This window comes from Plectropomus leopardus, chromosome 21 (assembly GCF_008729295.1).
Source record: "Plectropomus leopardus isolate mb chromosome 21, YSFRI_Pleo_2.0, whole genome shotgun sequence".
Classification (NCBI taxonomy): Eukaryota; Metazoa; Chordata; class Actinopteri; order Perciformes; family Serranidae; genus Plectropomus; species Plectropomus leopardus.
The window spans coordinates 12,479,824-12,495,286 of NC_056483.1; the positions used below are offsets into that span (position 1 = coordinate 12,479,824).

Sequence of the window (15,463 nt, forward strand, 5' to 3'; positions counted from 1 at the left end):
GTAGCCTACCTATACTGTAAGGCAGGTGCAGTGGCACAACGGTTCGGTCCATCTTGAAATGTCAAAGGTCAAATGAGAGGTCAAACCCTAAATAAATGAAAACAAGACAAAGAGCAGAATAAGTAGAATGAAAATATATGTTAGATGGAGAAAGGAGCTAAAAGACAAAAAGAAGACAGTGGCAAACTCTGTAACGGCACCTGGTCCAGAGGACAATGCCAGGACCAAATTTTGTTCCCAATCCGCTGCTTGCTGTCAATCAAATGGTTTCATTAAGGGTTGCACCCCTTGAGGAACACTCACAAGGCGACCCCTGGCCGAGGGGTGTTGGATCTGTCGTGTTCTGCGGGGCTGTTGGGTGCTCTGGTGGCTTGGGTCTTGGCCTACTTGCCCCTGGGAGTTTGGGGGATGTTGTTGCGGCCCCCCTGTCAACTACAAACCACATCCAATGACAAACCCTCACACACACACACACACACAGCACACAACTGTTATACAATCACACACGTACAACAGTTACAAATGTTGATGTTATCCATGTCAAAGTTACTTTTTTACTTACTCATTTTCTTCCTGCTTCCACTGTTAATACTGTTGTAAATATTTGCAGCTATCATTATTGTAGTTAGCATTGTTGTCATTGTTTTTATTTCCATTGTTGTTGTTGTTGCTGTTGTTTTTGTTGTCTCTTGTGTCTTTCCCTCCCTTCTGTGTCCCCCAACCTCTCTGTTTTCTCTCTCCCTATCCACTCAAACGTTGTGCTGTCCGGTAGCCTTGCCAATAAATCTTAGTGCAGACTGCAACAGGAAGAAGTATATCAGACTCCTCCTTTGCAGAGCAAATCTGTTATGGCACCTCAAGGCATCCAGACCTCTCATACTGCATGCCTAACCTGCCGAACAGGACAGGTTAAAAAAAAAACAAAAGAAGATGAACACTCACAAGATACATTTACATGTATTCATATTACATTTATTCATATGGACATATATATTCTCTTAATCAATACACACAGGGAATAAAAATCACACACACACACACACACACACACACACACACACACACACACACACAGACCGTTCTCATGCAGACTCAGGAATTGCAATCATCTTGGTGTTTTCGTTGATGTCTTCTTCTTCGGGTAGAGGATCATACTGTCGGCGGTACAGCAGACGTGTTACCAGTGTGATGATAAACATCTCCAGGATCAAAAGCTGCTGACTCATCACTATGGAGACAGAGAAAAATTTGTTTAAATTTTATTAATTTTTAATCAACATATGGATGAACTGTGTCTGGATGAACGCTGACTTACTGTATCCTCTGGCTGCAGCGGACAAGGGCGGAGTGCAGGCGATAGTTCCGTTCAAAGCCAAGATGTTGATAATGGCTGTTTGCAGCTGGCTCAGGATCAGCACCAGCTACACACACACACACACACACACACACACACACACACACACACACGTTCACTGTTTAATATGACTGTTTAAATGCTGTAAAAAACATTCATGACAGCCCTATAACCTCACATGTGATTAGAAATGTTGACTTACAGCCAGCTGCATATATGATCAGTGCTAGTTACTGCCCACCATGATGTGTGTAAACAGCTGTTTGTGTGCAGTACGTGTGTTTAAAGCGCCTCCTGTGCCTCACCTGGTACATAGCGTACTTGGGAATGATCTTGAGTGTCCGCAGCGCAGTCCTCAGGTGCATGAATATGATTGCTACAGGCCACAGGGCTATGATTGTCAAGATACCCACAAATGGGTTGATCCATATAGCAGCTCCTTTGATGGTCAACTGAAGTCGTCACATACAAACAGGAGAGTCAGGAAGTTGGTAAAATCAACAACAACAAAAAAAAAAGAATAATTCTGAGACAGCGTGAGCAAAACATCAAGGACTCATGAGGCACTGCTGAAAAAAAAGAAAAAAGATAGATGTGTTTTTTTTTTAAAAATTGGCACCATCATTCCTCCATATTTCTGATAAATATTACTAATATTTTTAAAGCTCTATAGAGAGTCTATAAAATGGATATAGTAACCCTTTGTTTTACTCTCCTCTATTGCTCCTTCACTTAGGAATACTTCACCCTGAAACAAAAACCCTCTGTATATAAAATAATCCCCCCGTGTTTCATTGAAATTGTGATGTTTACACATTACCATCTTTACTTTTGCCTGCATGTCAGAAAAGGTATTGGGGCTTGATTATTACTGTCATTCTTCTATACTAAATTTTACATATATCCTTCATCCAGAGCAACGTTGTTGTTTTTTTAATGAATACAGCAGATTCATTCCTGGAACATTACAGACAAACAACAGTAAACTGCCGGGAATGGGTATGACTCATCATTTCACAGAAAAAGAATCAAATATAAATAGCGAAAACAGACAAATAAACAATAGCATGGAGAGAGAGTTTCTCTATTGTTTCCCTGTTATCAACTCACATCAGCAAGGTTGAATGTTCCGTTGGTATAGAGGACAATGGAAAGGACTGTGAAGACAATCTTCAGGAGAGCAAACTGGAAGGATCCAAGTTTGAGCAGGAAGAGAGAACGCCTAGAATTGGAGCAAAAAAATAATTCACCCTCTTTGTGAACCCATCCTGGATCATTAACTGCAGAGTATTCTGAAGATTTCAGGATGGCCTTTGGCACTCTTGATTAGCTTTAGGCATGTCCACATTTGAGTGTGCTTGTGTGCAACAACAACATTAATCGTCATGCTGTCATGCAGTCATGCAAGACATGGTGGATGGGAAACTGAGCACTGCATCGATGAAAGCGGCAAAGCATGCCTTGGCTTGACCATAATAATCACTGTGTACAGACGGAGAGTTTAGGTGAAAGGATTTGCACTGAGTGAATGCATCTTAAAAGGATACTTTGCCGGTTTTCAACCAGCTTTGTATCAAAATGATGTGGGTAGTATGTGCAGATGAACTGCGGCGAAAGTCCTCTGGCTGGCTATTTGGCTGTTGCTCAACCTACAGGCTGCACTTCTGCATTTTTGAATTGCCCACCAACCATGCCGCCACCACAGACACAAAGAGTATACAGCTGGATCAAGAGTGGTGGCGTTGAAAAAATAAAAATCTAAATTATGTTACTGCACTGTATATTTCTCTCCTAATATGTTTTCAGAAAAATATTTTAATGCCCTGTTAAGCTTTAATAGCTCAAGTTCATGAACAGGAAGTGGGTATCATACTGCTTCATGCACAGTGAAAATGGACACCAAAAAAACGTGATCCAGCGGTAAACCTAAGCAGCACTGATGTAATATGAAAAAAGGTTCTGTTACTGCATGTTTTCTGAAACAGATTACTTTTGAAACAGATTACTTTTTAACTTTTTAGATTACTTTTTAACCGTAATACGAGACACAGCTGACACAACATACCATTGTTTCACAGTCCACATTACGTCACCCACCAGCGGGAGTGTTTATTGGTCTGGTATGGTGCACTGTATTCTGGTAGTTGTAGGTTTTCTACTTCTTAAGCAAAAGCGTACTTTTACTTTGTTTTCTCTGGTCATGTGGCACCAGTTTCAAAAGTATTTGCATCTTTCTACTGCATAGACGACCTAGTTTTATGTGAGAACTGTCTTTATGTCGGTAAAATACTTTTTAAGAGGTGCATAGCATTAGAAATAAGCACATTTGTTTGTTGTTGCCTGACAGCAGCATGCAGATCATTTTGGTGAGAATCGCACATAATCTCAACAGAGCGTACCTATTGCACAACAACAAACAGTGTATGACGGCAGACTTTTTAAAAACTTGCTGGAATAATCAGTCACCTCTGACATAACCAGTATTCATTCAGACAGATGTCATGTGACATGATGACATGTGCTTGCTGTGTAAAGAGTCCTAAGATACACACTGGGCCCCGCCTTGAAAGAGTTGAACGACCTGGAGTGTGTTCAGCCTGTAGTGTTTAACATTTATTCTGAATGTAATACTATAAGTACAGAGGATCTCTGAGATTATGCAATCTTCAAACAGACCAAACACGACATCAAAGTGCACTAATCTGACCCCTCGAGCAACACCTGGTTGACTTTTGTGGAAACTGCACAGGATCTGCACTTAATTAGTACTGCAGGATGTTGCAATTACCACCTCAGTAATGCAGGGATTGCTCATATCAATGGATAATTCAAGTTTATTTAAAACTGGCAGACAGTATTTTTTTTGTGTAATGTGGCAATTTTGTCTATGTTTCAGATGTTCTGGGACAAGTGCAGTTTCTAGATCAACATGATTTCTACATGAATCATGTCATGACAAGTAAAAGCCCTCAGAGTTTCAAAATATTTCCATTAGGATCAAAATCAGTAGCAACTTGCCTGCTGACCACATCACCCTGCATATTCACTCAGACACAGGCTTTTTTACTGGACATGCGTGAGGTGGGCTTTTATTGCGGATATGATATCACTCAAGGACACTCAAAAAGACCAATACAATGACTGTGAGTCATTTTTTGTAATGTCAGCTGTGTTTCTGGAAAATACACCAGGTTGGAACAGACTGAAAGTTTTCCATTAAAGCAACAGTGTATCAAAGTGAGGACTATGAGACCTCAGCTGTCTTAGAAAAAAAGTTCCCCCTTAAACCAAGTGGGAGTGATCTTAGATACAGATAAAACAACAGTTTGACATTTTAAGAGGCAAGCTTTTTCAGTGTCTCACCGACAGATCAGTGAGAAGGTTCATATCACTCTCAGGGCTGTGCAGTAAATATGTTCACCCACCAGCACCACTAAAGCTCACTTTTTACCAGTTTATATTTTGCTAGTTTAATCCATACAACCCTAGGAAACAGTTTACCCTTGACAGACTAGCTGTTTCCCCCTTTTCAGTCTTTGTGCTAAATTGAGCTAAGCTAAACTAAGCTAAGCTGTAGCCATATGTTTAAAAAACATATAGGAGTGTGGTAGTGATCCTCTTATGTGACTCTCAGCAAGAAGGAAACAACACATTTTCCAAAATGTTAAACTAAAACTGAAACTCTATTATGACAACGCTCTACACTTGCTAAGGATAGCCGAGGTGGAAGAATAGTTCTCTTCCTTCATACTGCTCCATTTTTATTAAATATAAAACAAAGTGGAAAACATGAACTGCAGTTAGAAGTCTTTTGTGAACAGCAGCAATAAAAAAGATAAACTTCATGTTGCTAAATTAAAGCAAGGCTGTCCAAAGTAGATCCTGCAGGCCAGACTTGGTCCACCATAAGGTTCATTTTGGCCCACCAGATGTTTTCCGAAAAAGGAAAAAAAAACAACAAACCAATATCTGCATTTGATCCTTCTTGTAGAAAAAAGACTATTTGTATGGTTTTGCTCACAGACAGTCACCACTAGCATTTTTCAACTTGATGCAACATACCAGTTACAACCTCTGTCTGTGGTGTGGTGAAGGCAGTTCAGTTTGCCAAAATGCTGCCAAAACATTTGAAAGTGGGGTTATACCACATGCTTGTGGCATCTGGTACCATATCACGTAACTAAATGCTGCGATACACATGATGGGTATCAAATAAGGTTTAAGCGTACTGGTTTTGGGACTGGTTAAATGAAACCTACAGACTCTATATCTACTCTACAGACTGTACTGATGATACCAAAGCTCCTAAGTCTTCTCCTGCCGAGAATAACGGGAACAGATTTCTAAATGCACAGTGATGCACAGAAATGAGCAGTGTTTGTTGTGCTTGTTGTATTGATTATGATAACCACAGACTGTGTGTTTATGTTTGTTTACCGTGTGATGGCGACATATGGCAGGCAGAGGCAGCAGCAGCAGCACGGCCCCGTGCTGATTTTGAGTTTATGTTTCCCTGCTCGCCTCAGGAAAGCCTCGTCACCACCCACCTCCTCCAGCATCAGGATCAGGAACTTGAACACCACAATGGCGAAGTAGCTACAGAGAGATAAGAAGAGGAGAGACGGTAAATGCAAATAAGGAATAAGGGAGGTAAAGGACTCAAGAACAATTAGAGAGGAATGAGTGGAGGAAATAATGGAGGAAAGATAAGAGAGACAGGATCAGTAGAGAAAATGAAAGTCACACTTTGCACAACAGTGTGGCTGTTTTCTATAAAAACCTTCAGGAGGATGTGGGGATCAAATTTCCCCATCTGTGATTTTTTACTGTGGGGTTCTGTGGGGAAAAAACATACAGCACAGCCAGAGATGGAAGGTGAGAAAAAGGGAAAAAGAGAAGCAGAGAAACAGAGACCCACCAGGCAGATGTCATATCAGTGAACATGGTGGCTCTCGGGATCCACATTCCCAGACACGACATGGTGCCGATCACCTGAAAGAGAGAGGAGAAAGGAGAAACACCATGTGAATATACTGTATATTTAACAGAAACTATCCCCATTTTTTTTTTTCAGTGTTATTCTCACCGGTGCTGCCCCATTCACCCAGATGATTACGCTCTTCTTATTGGCGGGCACTTTCTTGTAGATGTAGATACACTCCTCAATGTAGATCAGCATGGACACTGCGGCCATGAAGGTAAGCACAGAGTACAGGACGATGCCAAAGATGTCCAAATCTAGAGGGAGAGATGCGAAATTACAACAAATTAGCTGTCTTTAAATTTGAGCTGGGACTCTGGACTCACAGGTCATTAACTGGAAATTGAAACCTGATAACATCTTTATTAAAGGTAATGGATGTTTTTATTGGCCTTGAAATGTTTATTCAGACAGGCTGAAGTAATTACTGCTTGAAAATAACAAGTAACCTCAAAATAAAGAGTGCGACATGACCTATACAGAGTCTAAAGCCATGTTAGCATCTCTGTGAGGTTATACTGAGGTACAGCAGGGACACCACGTGAATGCAGCAAAAGGCTGCAGGGGTAACTGGGGTGTTTAACTTGGATGTTTGCTATTTGCCCCTCAAAGGACAAAAAAATCATTGCCCAGTATCATTTCTCTAACATCTTGTTGAGCTTATAGGGCCTGCATACCAGTGGTGTGCTTAATACATTGAAATTAATATTTTATTTTTATTGATGTCAACCTATACATGATGACTGGTGATGCATTAAAGAGAAGCTTTGTGAGGCGGGCAGCAACTAGCTGTCAAATGTGCATGCACTATAACGGGGTGTCGTGAAGAAATTGCACAACATATTTTTGTAAAAAGTATTAAAATTTGGTTTGAGACATTTTCATGTAGCAACTCGATGAATCAATACTGCGGAAAAAAAATCAGTCCACCCATCACTATCTTCTACATGCTTTGAGAGAAAGGCGTAACAAGGAGGGGTATTTAGTTGGTTGCAATCTGAAACCTCACCACTAGATGACACTAAATCCTCCATACTGGTCCTTTAAACCTATGATAACCGGAGGATAAGCAAATATGTATTTGATCACTTTAACAAATAATGTGACAATCATATTTTAAGGATTAATCAAATACTGATAGTAGCCCAGAACTGAGTGTAAACTCCCCTTAATTGTATTTCTTTGACGTACAAAAAGTCAACAGTGCTTCAAAGTTGATGTTGAATCGATATAAAAATGAAAACAGCAACACAGGAAAATCAAACGCAGACTGTTAGCACAGACATGTATGTCGATAAAATCAAAAAAGCTAGATCCTCTAGCTTTAGGATTTGTTGGCCCAAGTGTTTTCATCATGCCATATGATATATGCAAGCTTGATAAGCTTTGCAAAATCAATGATTACTAAGAAACAGAACTCACAGCCACAGACGAGGAAACAAGTATTTGGCGGTATGATGAGAGACAGTGTTTTGCAAAACTTTCCCTGTGATGCTAAGACAAGTCATAAGTCATAATCGGTCAGTGCATGTGGGAGGGATTGTGCACAGATTAAGAAAGAAACAGTGTGACATTTCCAGAGAAAAATGTAGAGGAAATACTCTGCAGATGTTTCAGATAGAGGAACATATAGATGACGACAATGCTTTAGGTAGGAAACAAAGAGCAGGAGGAAAGGTTGAGTAAATTGTTTCAGCATGTTGCCAGAAATTGTCAGTATTGTGGCAATCTGCATCATTTATTCTCTGGCATCTGAAGCCATTAGCGGTATCAGTACACAAACATACACACAACCACACAAACAACCATTCCTTCTTTGATGGCTGGTTCCTGTAAAGGTGGTCACTTTCCCTCATGTTGTTTATTCAGTTACTTTAAAATTCATGTGTCTAACTGACACGACAACCTTTTTGAATTATTCCTAAATTCTGATAATGTTTTTTTCTTTGTTCCTTTGTCTACTGTAATGACTTCTGTGGGTTCTATTCTTAAACATTTGACATGTTATGTAACCACACATGTTTAGCTTTAAAATCTTTTTTCGCTCGCAAAACAGATCCAGATGGCACTCGAGAGAAGTTTCCCCATCAAAGCTATGGCCCAACCAGTACGGCATGATTGAGGCTGATACCAAGATCAATGTCTGGGAGTTAAAGAAATGCGATAAAGATGGATTGGCCAATTTGTTCTACAGAAACACAAAACTCAAGAAGAATCCCTTAAACTTGGGTTTTAAAGAATTGTGACTAGTGATCTGGACATTTAACAGCCAAAAATAAACTTATCGAAGCTCACTGAGGATTTTGGTACTGTGATTTCTTGTTATTTATTGGCTGACATACAGTACATGCAAATACAATATACCTGTAATAATCTGTATATTTACTGGCCCAGCCAATTGACTGATCAAGCTCTCAGCATGAGATTACACTACAGTATGTATTTGGCCATGGATGTAGACTTTGGGTCCCCCTCGATGTTTAGAACATGTGCGCCATTGAAAGGAGGGTTTTCCTCAACAGCTCTGAGTTTAAAAAAAGTATATAAATAAATGTGTCTCCCCGATATAAAAAAAAGAAAGTGACAGTTTTTTACTGAGGTAAAATTCAAGACATTTACACATAAATTGAAGCAGAAAAGGCACATATTGCCGCATTTTTTTTTTACCATAATGCAAGAAATTAAGCATGTGATGAGCACCTACATTTTCCACCAGAAGGCCCCCATAGCCCCCTTACACATGTGACCCCCCCCCCAGTGTTGAAAAAAAACCTACGCCTTTGCATTCAGCAATATATAGTGAGTATATTAAAATGAGAAAAAAACATTTAAAAGTTATTTTTCTAAAAAAAAGAAAAAAAGGTGCTTTGTTGATTAAGCATAATCATTAATGTAATGGTACAGTGTGAGTAATCTTTAAAACACATTTGGTCTTTATCATAATGAAGAAAATATTATTTTCTTAAAGAACACATTTAAAAAGAAAATAATTTACACAAGCCAAATGGCAAACAAAATCTTCATGAGCATCTTTAAAAAAAATGTTATTAAGGAAGAATCCCCAGTTTCAAAAAAAGCCTTCTTTACCGCACTTTCATGTAAACACATTTATTATGACTTATTCAGTGATTTATTAGGATTTAAGTCATTGAAATATTGTAAAACCTATTTAAGTAGATTTTCTCTCTGCGCTACTGCAGACGTCAGGCTGCCAAAACATCTGAGGAGTGTTTATGAGCAGTGAAAAGCAAAGTGAAGTGGATTATGAGTCAGAAGCCTAAAAGTGAATTTACAATAAAACCTGGTGATATGGATTACTGGATTATCTTGATAATTTGATGAAAATATAATAATAAGTGAGATCTGTCTGAACAAGTCAATGGGCTGCCTGTGTGAACACTAACCTCACTTTGTGTTTATGTTTGTGAACATTTTTAAAAAGCTGAGAATCTAGCAGGGCTTTTGAGAATAATCTACAGCAAAAATCTTATTATTATTATTTTTTACATAGAGAATGTAAGTCTGGTGAATTTAAATAGGTCTGATCTAATTCTTAAAATGAAGAGAAATCTCTGTCGACTTTCACTTCAGACCATTAAAGAAGCAAGAGGACCATGGATGCTGTACTGGGAAACCACTAGTTCCCAAAGTGGGAATATAGATATCTATCAAGCCGTAATCACCACCAGTTTAGACTCTTTCCCCGACTCTTCTCCTAATGCTCTCTGCCTAAATACAGATGGATTCCTGGGATGAGATATGATCTGATGCATCCAGAGTAACCACCCTGTAACGAACCATCAGATGGAAATGTTTGAGGAAACCCGCTGACGGACTGATCCGCTGTATCTAAGCCGGTCTACTCACTGAGGATGATGTCCATGGCTAGAGGAGGCTGCATCGTGCAGCTCGGGTCTCGGGTTATGTTTCCTCCGCTCTCCATGGTGGTTGATGTCGGTAGATTTTCACAAACTTCCAACTTTTTCTCTTATATCCAAAGACGCTCACTGCGTAATGGTCTGGAAGCGCGCTCACCCTTCCTCTCCAAAGTTGCAAAGACCGTCCTCAAACCTAATGCCCAGAGATATCTACCTCCCAGGCACCCCAAAACACTTGTTGCAATCTGTAGACCCGCCTCTTTTCCCTGTGACAGAACAGTGAGTCGTCGACCAAATCTCCACGTTCTGGGTACTTGACGTACAAACGTCGTCTGTGGGCAGTCATGGTATGTTTTTTTTTTTTTTTTTTTTTTTGTCCTCAGAAAAAACAATTGATAGGATTAGTCACTTGTTTTACCTGCCTTAGCTTCAGTTTTATTTGTTTTAACATTTTAATGTAGCGTAAAGGTGATGGAAAATATGTTATTTGGGCACGGAATTAGAAAATTTAGGAATAAATCTCAAACACTTTTTTTTTCTCTCCAAACGTAGTTTGATGTTATTAAGTAAAGAGGTTTATTTGAAGTTAAGATGGGAATAATGAGGGCCAGCCAAACACTTTTGGGGGCACAATTTGGTCTGGGCGGGCCCCCTCATTGTAACATATTCCCACTTATGATGAAAAATAGCAGCATACAAAACTCCAAAAATCTTAAACAATGTATAGAGGTGAGGATCCAAAAACAAACAAAACAACAGCACTCACAAATATTTAATGTGGCCCAAATGAATAAAAAATAATATTTTCAGCCACAGCCTAAGTTTTTATTTAAGAGGTTACATTTTTTTTGTTATTATATCTTTTTCATTGAAATAACATGTTGCAATTTCATACCTTTTTTTCTGATACAGGTTATGACCTCAATGAAAAGCGTTGTCAACATCAGTTTTATCTGATAAGGTAAGTCTCACTTTCAGGGAGCAATATGACTCATAACTTCCTTTCCTAGGTGACCCTGGAGAAAAACTTCAGTAACACTGATAATAGGAATGAGGATGGAGGAGTGGAAGTTTACAATGTCAGATGTGTGTGTGTGCGTGCGTGCATGTGCATGTGTGTGGTATGGGGTGGGGTGTTTCTTAAGACTGGAGCCTTTGAACAACACAGTCACTCACATCACATGCCCCCTCGTTCCCATAGCAACACATGCAGGGGTATCGTCATGTGAGGCATTTGCTGCAAATCTTTTTGCGCCCTTGGCTCCATTTGAATAATTTTCCACAACACTGAGAGGCCTGTATAGAGGTCCAGTCACAGAGTTACAGCTGGCATTATACTGTATAGCTTTGATGCCCCAAGTCCTGCTTGGTATCTCTCATGAGAACTTTTTACTTCTGAACATCTCCTCTGTCATAATTTGGCTTATCTCCAGGTTTTATTTGTGATGCCTGCCTGTTAGATCTGGCAAACTTGGCCTCCTTTGTTTTGCTTTGATTTCATATAAAATCACTTAATCCTTGAACTACATGCACAGGCACATTTTAGGAATGATCTCCAGAGAAAACTGAGAGGCATAAACACAGCCCCAAAAAGCCCCTGTCATGTAAACCTTATACACACCTTGGCACATTATTGCATATGACGCATCTCATCTCACTCTACATGGCCATTGAATCATTTGAATCAAGTCTGTGCAACATTTGTTTCATGCTCGTTCTGGCTGCGTCAAGACACACCTTAGCTCATGTCTCTATTCCAGGAGGTTCAGACTTGGCAGAAAAGATTTGTCCTGACTGGCCTGAGTTTATGTCATGGATTAAAAAGGTCCAACAATCTACAGAGCAATCTTCAGCCACAACACAGCTTCATTAAGAGGATACTTACAGGGAAACAAAACCCTAAATGAATCCATATTCTGCATCAGTTTGAAAAGGAAAACATCTTGTTAAATAGCGACAGACTCTGGAGATGATTACATAATGAGGGACCTCCTTGGATGATGATTAAGGGAACAACTCAGTGCACTATGACAGCTTTGATTTCACTGAGACATGAGCAGCCATAAGCCAGACACACAGCCTCGAAGTTGATGCATCAACTCCAAAGATTAACTGATCGCATCATCCATTGACGTTTGATGCTCTGGCCTCCTGTAATGGGATGGCTATGTTTGCAGATACTGATGTTACAACCCAAAATCACTGTTTAATGATCGGCTTTCCTTGTAATGGGTAAACCATCCAAAGGTCTTCAGTGAAACTGCAGCTGCTTTGGCCTTGTAGGGTTAAGACTTGTTTGTTTTTTAACAAGTGACTGTTGACTTGGCCGCTAAAACTGACACCGAGGTCATTGCCTTGGCAGCTTCAGAGCACACAATTTATAAACACACATACACACAGTTTAGGTAAAAACTAAAAGATTAGAAAATACAAGTATTATTTTTTAAATTAATAATGTGTGGGATTTTTTTTTTATTCAACTGTATCCAATGCAGCCATGACTTGGCATTTACATTACACAGTATAGGCCAAATCAAGCTGTCATCACCTTGACTAATGTGCTCTGCAGGTCTGCAGAACAGATGTGATACAGCGGGATCCTTTCTGTCCCCATCTGCCTTTTGTATGATGTGCTAGCAGCCATGTCAGGCACTTTTGTAGAGGAAATAAAAGTAAAACAGGAGGGGTTAGGGAGGAAGAACATAGCAGTCAGCTGCAGAGGTGAAGGGCCTGAATGTTACATTGATAGCAAAAGTGAAGGTTCATCTTGGTCCCTGAATCTCAGTTCACAAAGAATGTTGACTGAGTGTGAAACAATTTTCCTGTTTTAGTTTTTTGGCTGAGCTTATCAAAAAGCACTTGTTTTTTGGACAAAACTCAAAGTAGTGTATCCAAATCGCCATCTTTCTCTGAGAGCACACACAAGTCTAGTCTACATGTTTTATTTTCATCTTTTTAAAAAAACAAGTCATGTTTTTGACTTCAGGAATTTGCAGATGTTGACACTTAACGCACAAAATGACTCCAGGAAACGCTACAAAACTCTCTGAAAAGTACACAATGTAGGTTCTGCTGTCCAGTCAGTATTTATGATATCTTTATCCCTTTGTTGCATCTAACATGCAACAAAGGGCAAAGTTTGGAAATGATGGGGCTAGCTCTACCAGGTGAGTCACTCTGTGCCCCAGAATTTGTGATATCTGATGGACTTCCTACATCCAAGATTGAAGTCATAGACAAGAAAATTCAACACTTCTAACCTAATATCTACTTCTCATTTATGATTTAAAAGGAACTCCATCAATTTTCACATCAAAATGCATCCCAAGTGCCTCAATAGACCTAAAGTGTTGTAACTGTACATTTCTGCAAAACACGCTCATGTAATATCTTTATGTTTGTAGTGGATATGTTTAGTCTTTATGTTTCTCTCCTTCACTGTGACTGTGAAAATGAGAAGGGATGTGTCATTTGTGAGAAAAGTAGTAAGAAATATGCCACCAGATGTCATTCAACAAGTTTTGAATGCTTTAGTTCTGTTACTTCTGTTATTTGGTTTAATGCTTCAATAAAAGAGGTTTACAAATCACAAGTCGCTCAAAACAAAGCGGCCCATTGGGTATTACAGTCCTTTTATAGTACTAATGTAAAAGACATGCATAACAAACTGGCTGACTGTAAGGCCAAGATCTACCTACACTTGTTAAATTTTGTTGCCACGTTCACCAAAGATATGATAAGAAAGGTTATGCTCCCAGTTTGCCCAACACAATTATCAAACAATACATGCAACAGAAAAAAAAGTTCTTACTATATATGGTGTTTATATGGACTTTTTTTAATACAGAATTTTCTTCGCAATAAATGTGTGAAAGTACTGAATGTACAGAATAATATAGGATTCAGTCAGACAATGATTTATGTTTAATGAGAATTATTTGTATGATGATCATAGTTGAGTCTGCTATAAATTTTTTGGACATGTGATTCAAATTCTCTGTTTAGTTTAATTTTTGTTAAAAGGATAACAATTTTGACCCCTGAAAGAATAGCTAGTGCTTGCGCTGGTTCTAATGGGAATCCAAATGAAGAAAGGAAAGACAATGTAGTTAATGTTAGTTTAGTTAGGAACATCGTGCTTTGACTTAAATAGGCTTCCTCGTTGTTTATAAAAACACAATGTTCTGAGGTGTTAAAAATTACCCTCTTTGGTTTAGTCTAGAATAAATTCACACCTCTCCTCCTCCTCTGGATAAAAAATCAGCTCATATACATGTAATCTGAACTATTTCACATGTATGAAATGTGCAAATATTACATATCTGTGGTTTGCTGAAAAGCACAGGAAAAACATTTTATTCTGGCCTTTTGATGGCTGCAAAATGTCCTTTCACAGTTCTTGGGGAGTACCCCTGCATATGTGGAAAAAAGTTGCCTAAATGCTTCTTGTGGCTACAGAGAGAGCTGCACAAAGTCTGATAAACTGATTCATGTATCAGTTTGGGCTGAAGAAGGTTAAAACTGAAAAACGGGTTGAAAGAAGTGTTTGCTGGATGGTAAATCAGCTGGACCTGTACCACATTAAATGGGGGAAATATATTGATCTTATCACAGGGCTATAATTGATTCCTTTTGGAGTAGACTGGGTCATTGTAATCTGGTGATGTAGGCGTGCGGCCCCTGCAGTTCAGTGTTGGCATTTAAAAATAGTAGATGATTTTCAGTACAGTGTAGATTTACAGTGTAAGATTTTTGTACTTTATTTCACATATATTTTACATATTATCTATCCTTTTTCTATGTTTTTGTTGACTAATGTGATCTGCTCATTATTGTTTGTTTTGGTTGTTTTGTTTCTTTTTGGCTTCATATTACTGTTGATGAATATGTTCATTTTTGTGCTATTTTCTATCAATTACTTTGTTCTGTAAACATAAAAACAACACAAAAATATTTTGGTCATAAAAAAAGAAAGAAGTACTTACCAAACCTCTGTAGCTCATCATCTCTTTGATCCAGCTCGTTGATAGAACCGTTGGTGGTCAAGTTGCATTGTGGGTAATGTAGGCTTCAATTTTTCACAAGGAAAATGGGCCTCATGCAGCAACATTTTATCAATTTTCTCTTGATTTTCTGGATGTACCAAACGCTCTTAACCATCCAAATTTGTTCTCACCCAGGTGTGCTCAATGTTGAATCCCACTTCATCATAGGTCACCTATTAGCACAGGTAACATCCCCTAATCACTA

General features: G+C 39.0%; 1 protein-coding gene across 1 annotated transcript; it reads right to left on the bottom strand.

Annotated features, from left to right (window-relative positions):
• Positions 1 to 956: 956 nt before the first annotated feature.
• Positions 957 to 10,451, bottom strand: slc51a (solute carrier family 51 subunit alpha). The gene is made up of 8 exons (XM_042510446.1): positions 10,203 to 10,451; positions 6,441 to 6,592; positions 6,273 to 6,346; positions 5,792 to 5,950; positions 2,465 to 2,576; positions 1,660 to 1,806; positions 1,316 to 1,421; positions 957 to 1,228 (listed from the first exon to the last, which is right to left on the bottom strand). Exons 1-8 carry the CDS (start codon positions 10,276 to 10,278, stop codon positions 1,083 to 1,085), a joined length of 972 nt encoding a protein of 323 aa, XP_042366380.1. The 5' UTR covers positions 10,279 to 10,451; the 3' UTR covers positions 957 to 1,082.
• Positions 10,452 to 15,463: the final 5,012 nt, after the last annotated feature.

Bases quoted from the DNA above. Each gene is read 5' to 3' on its own strand.
- slc51a (XM_042510446.1), bottom strand. From the start codon at position 10,278: ATGGAGAGCGGAGGAAACATAACCCGAGACCCGAGCTGCACGATGCAG. The intron at 5,951-6,272 runs GTGGGTCTCTGT...ATCTCTCTGTAG, and splicing joins ACTGATATGACATCTGCCTG to CTACTTCGCCATTGTGGTGT. The intron at 1,229-1,315 runs GTAAGTCAGCGT...CTGTCTCCATAG, and splicing joins CGCTGCAGCCAGAGGATACA to TGATGAGTCAGCAGCTTTTG.